At 35.6% G+C, this 5,359-nt stretch overlaps 1 protein-coding gene across 3 annotated transcripts in view; it reads right to left on the minus strand.

Moving 5' to 3' along the window:
* Window positions 1-729: 729 nt before the first annotated feature.
* aqp4 (aquaporin 4) overlaps window positions 730-5,359 on the minus strand; it is a 9,998-nt gene continuing 5,368 nt past the window's right edge. The window contains exons 4-5 of one of the 3 annotated variants that reach the window (XM_016245383.1): window positions 4,072-4,152; window positions 730-1,901 (exon numbers count right to left, since the gene is read on the minus strand). In XM_016245383.1, the coding sequence (XP_016100869.1) occupies window positions 1,632-1,901; window positions 4,072-4,152 (351 nt within the window). In that variant the 3' untranslated portion in view covers window positions 730-1,631. The remainder of the gene's footprint in view (window positions 1,902-4,071; window positions 4,153-5,359) is intronic. The other 2 variants (XM_016245384.1, XM_016245385.1) reach the window with 2 other exon arrangements.

Genomic DNA, 5,359 nt, shown 5'->3' on the forward strand with positions numbered 1-5,359 from the left:
TTATACACATACACAGCAGGATTCCTGCACTTTTTAACCAATGAATTCACAGGATTTATCCATGATTTTCGATTGCAAAGACGACTGCAAATATAAAGAACTAATTATTGCCAACACATTTTAAACCCATTATATTCAACAGAAATTACTTAAAAAAAAATTATGATTTCTATGATTTTTTTCAAGTCTTAACATCAAACAATACACAATACACACAAACTCATGCTCTAGGAAGTAAAAGAAAGGATGTGCTATAAAAGTGAAACAGGCCAGCAGAAGGAGAATGACTTGGCAAACTGCATGTCTTCTGCATTCTACAAGACAGTCTTGGTTTGATCACTCACCAGAGAAGAGAGGAGCTAAACACTCCCTGAAACAATATCAGCAGAAATCAGGCGCTCCTCACTAACATAAACAAATGTGCTTCAGCATTACTGGAGTTTCAGGCTAACGACGCAATTTAAGGTTGTGCTGCCCTCTGCTGATAAAGAGATGTAAACGCAAACAAGAATGATAGAAGCTCTTTATTTTTTTTACTTTTGAGGGTGAAACCGGCTTCCATAAGGCATTCCAGTTCCTTTTTTTAAATAATAATATAATATAATATAATATAATATAATATAAATTTCAAATAATTATGGAAAAATTAATATACATAACATGTTAACTTTAAGTATCCAACACATTAGTTAAATAATAAGCCTAAAATAACATACTTTTATAACAGGTTGGCAATTAATATGAAAGAACTGAGACAGTGATTATGCTTGATTGTATAAAAAAAAGAAAGAAAAATTAATCTAAAACATAACACTAGTAACATTTTCCATTGATTACATGTTTTCGCGAGAGTATGAGAATAAGTAAAGGTGGATGGACACAATATGAGTGATTTTAACAAGTAAAATCATAGGTGGACAAATTTTGGGCCGAAAACATTCAAAGGTATAACATTAATAGCCTTAAAGACAAACATAACATATAAAAATACTCAATACAACATCAGATACAAAAAGGGAGAAGGTGAAGACAGAAATAAAATCATAAGCAGACAAATCATGCATTTTCAACTCAAATAGAAAATAAAACTCAAGATACAACATTCATAACCTTAAAGAAAAACAAAACTATAAAAATACTCTAAACAACATAAGATTTGAAAGGGAGAAGATGAGGACAGAAGGGGTCAATTCATAGAGAGTGCACTGAGAAGGAAAATGATCTGCATTACTATGGTGATGCTCTAATCTCAACCCTGATTGCCAGGTAATAACCCGTAGACCAAACAAAAGCGTTATATTTGCTTAGATGTGAGAATCCCATTTAGTTATTGATTCAGTAGTTGATGAGGTGCATCTGCTAAAGGATGTTCAGTGACTGACTAAAATCTTCAAAGTGGATTCTATTGGATATGAGATCTATGGCCTGTGACTGGCATACAAGGAAGAGCGTTTTAAGCGAGACCATTAGGCGGTTCGTAGCTCATTCTTCATGATTAAAGTCAAGTGTTGTGAGTCATTCAGTAGAGGATCTGTGCACAAACACAGAGTGTGACTCTAGATCAGATCCGTCTCTTTGAGCTCATTAATGCTGTAAGTGTTGTGCTGTTCCTCCTCAGTGCCTCTCACTAGTCATACAGACGATAGCACCTCTCCAGCCGACTCCCTCTCCTTCTCTGTCCTCTCCAGGTCCAGCACTCTGATCGCTGCCTGCTTGGCCATGAGCCGAGCTTGATCGCTGGGGTATGAATCTGTGTCCACCACCCGATACGGGTCGATTTGGAAGGGGCTCTTGGAGAGGACGTCAGCATAGCGTCGCTTCAGGTCAGGGTTGGGACAGAATAGATATTCGTACACAGCTGCAGCCAGGATGCCCCCTATTAAAGGACCCACCCAGTACACCTGAGAGAGAGAGAGAGAGAGAGAGAGCGAAAAAGTAAAACAATAACTCTTGTTCAAAAACACGGTGGGGTCTGAAACTTTGAGACGACATTCAAAACCATTAATTTATCTAATTTATATACTGTAGAATTTTTTTTAAAGAAATGTCATGATGTAAATTTTTATAAAAAATAGTTCAAAATCTGTACCAATATATAATTAGGATTTTTTAAAAGTAACTTCTTTTAATTTAATTTATTAGTTAATGAAACCATTTACTCATATTGTTTTAGTATTTTGAAAAAAAAAAAAGTCAAAAAATTTTATGATTTTAAATTAATAACAAATATTTCAGATTCGGAGTAAATTTAGACTTTCTTTTAATAATTTATTTTCATTGAATACAATTCAGTGCATTCATTATTATTTTTTTATTCAAATTTATTCAAATTAAAGAAATATTATGATGTTAAATGAATAACAAATATATCAGATTCTGCACTAATATATAATATTTAATATTTCTTTTAATAATTTCTTTTAAATTAAATTAAATTAAATAAATATTTTCGCTCAAATTGTGAGATTTAGGATATAAAAAAACTAAAGAAATGTTATGATGTAAAATTAATAAGATATATTTATAATTATGCACCAGTATATAATATTTAAGATTCTGTACAAATACGTAATATTTAAGATTGAGTTTTTATGAATTTATTACATTAATAAATGAATGAAATAAACTTTTCACTCAAATGGTAAATTCTGAATAAAATGTTATTAGGTAAAATTAAGAAATATTAAAGATTCTGCACCAATATATAATATTCAATATTTTCTAAATTCATTTATTTTAACTAAATTTCAGTTAAATATTTAAACTTTTTACTCAAATTATTACAGTAATATTATAATCTTGCAATGAAAAATGTTTTAAATTAAAATGAAGAAAACAAAAACATTTTCACTCAGACTTCTGACTTCCACTGTGTCTTATTATTACTACTATTTTGTTTAAATCTCAGCATTATTTTGTAAATATTACAGTATAAAGTGTCTTTCCTTTCCTTTCCTTTGTTATAATTTCAGCCCAGTAAATAATCTGTCCTACTCTTATATATCCTCTTATATGTCTGATATATGCATGTTATCAGTGTTGACCAGGATATTGACTTCAAAACTGTGCCAAAACTGGATTACCAACTGCTGTGATGACAGAAATAGAAGTGGGTGTGACCCACTGCATAGCACAGGACAGATACGTTTACCCTTCACAACCCTGGACAGCGCTGTGCAAAACCTGTGCCCAAAAATGCAGTTCATTTGGTTTATCTCATTATTTCCAAACTATAATATATACAGTATAATGATCACCAGCAGCTCTCATTAGTGTAACAGTACCACTTTGGCCTTCACGTTGCTTCACCCCTGATGTATTTCTTTCATTCATAATCTCTAAAATCTTTAATTGATGAAACTCATACCAAAAGGGCACCGTGTATAGCCTGCTGCAAGTGCGGTAAACACTGCATGAAAGAAATGTTTTGACCTTTCTAATGTTACAGCGCCAGTGAGGAGACCCTGTATCAAACGTGATGACAGCAGCAGTCACTCAGATGCGGCACTCATGATGAAACATAACGCTCATATGTGCATGTAGGGAGCACACCAGTCAGTGTCATGTACCGGTGTTATTTTGAATGCCACATCTGTCTGGCTTCTGACTGCTGTGCAATATTTCAAGCAGAATGACATTTAAACCCACAAGCAAAAGAGCTGCAGTATATGCACTGGGCGCTGGCAATCATAACCTATCTGATATTCAGTACAACAGCAGCATCGAGATTATAGTGCAGTTCAAGAATTGTTAAGATACACTGATATATTCAAAATGAATTAAGCCAGTATTTCAAGCTTTATGCCAAAGGTCTGTGGTCGTCAGAGATAAACGCCTTGTTGTTCCAAATATAGTTCAGTCTCCTTTGCAAAAGTGAAACAAAGCCAAAATGTTCTTCTTAAATACGTTTTGGCACTGAATCAAATTCTTGTCAGCTTCACTTTTATGAACCACAGTTCTAAAGGCCTTGCTGACCTTCAATCTTTATGCACATACATATCACTGTAGGAATTAGCAAGAACTTAATGAGCATTGCTTATCTACATGCAGAAGATAGTGTGTAAATCTTACCCAATGGTCCTGCCATTTTGCCATGATGACCGCAGGCCCAAAAGAGCGAGCTGGATTCATACTGGCTCCAGTGTACGGGATCTGAAACAAACACACAAAACTTGTTACACTTTTATGAACTTGCATGTATTTTGAAACAATGGAAAAACATGCCCAAACTCCAAAAAGTACTTATCATTTATTGCAGTTTCCAGCTGAAATGAACACTACTGCAAGTAAAACACTAACAACTTTTAGCTCTTTTCGCATAAATTATGATTATGGGGCAGATTACTAATTAATATGACTTATTATTGTGGGGTTTCTTGCAAATTACTATGTAATGAGCTCAAAAGACATTTACCATGTTTTGTAAACTAATACATTTTGACATTTGCATCACAACCAGCACCATATGTATGGCTTTTCTGACATAGTGAACTTGCTTGGTAGCGCACCTGGTGCAGGACATGTGTACAAGTCCTGTCACTCAATAAAACTAGAAATAGGTTAAATTGGCATTGTTACTTCAGAAAGTGTGTATCTCACATTTGCCTATGTTAACACTAGCCGGGTTTACATTACAGATTTGTGCAAAACTTTTGCGATATTTTATAAATGTCGATGAAAAAACTATTGCAAAATGACGGCGTTTCCATTAAAGGGGTCATACTATGCGATTTCAATTTTTCCTTTCTCTTTGGAGTGTTACAAGCTCTTGGTGCATAAAGAAGATCTGTAAAGTTGCAAAGACTAAAGTCTCAAATCCAAAGAGATATTCTTTATGAAAGTTCAGATTTAACCACGCCTACCTAAAACGGCTCGTTCTAACACGCCCCCACATATCTACCTCACTATGTGGGAAGATTTGCATAACGCTGCCCAAATGTTCACGCAAAGAAAGAAGGCGTAACTTTCAGTCTCACTGTAGTATTGTTGCCGCTGCCGCCATGATGTGAAGACGCTGTGTGCTTCGTTGTGAAAGCGAAACTACTTTGTTTGGTCTTCCAAAAGAAGACGATATCCGCTTCATCATGCCTACAGCTGATCTGTGCTGGTCGCTGAGGGAATACATCAACTTAGTGCTGTGGATCGCCGGATCGGCTTTCACCGTGGACGAAGCGGAGTCCAGCCCGGGGGTCGTCACATGTGGTTGCCGCTCCTTCGATGAATCCGCCGGGCGCGCCGTTCTCGACCCCGCCGCCTCTGCTCACTCTAGCCCGGCCTCAGCTCACGCTAAGCCGCAGCTTCCGCTCACGCTAGGCACAACCGTGTTTTTCGTTGTGAAAGCGAAACTACTTTGTTTGGT

This window comes from Sinocyclocheilus grahami, unplaced genomic scaffold, assembly GCF_001515645.1.
Source record: "Sinocyclocheilus grahami isolate Dianchi unplaced genomic scaffold, SAMN03320097.WGS_v1.1 scaffold754.1, whole genome shotgun sequence".
NCBI classification, from domain to species: Eukaryota; Metazoa; Chordata; class Actinopteri; order Cypriniformes; family Cyprinidae; genus Sinocyclocheilus; species Sinocyclocheilus grahami.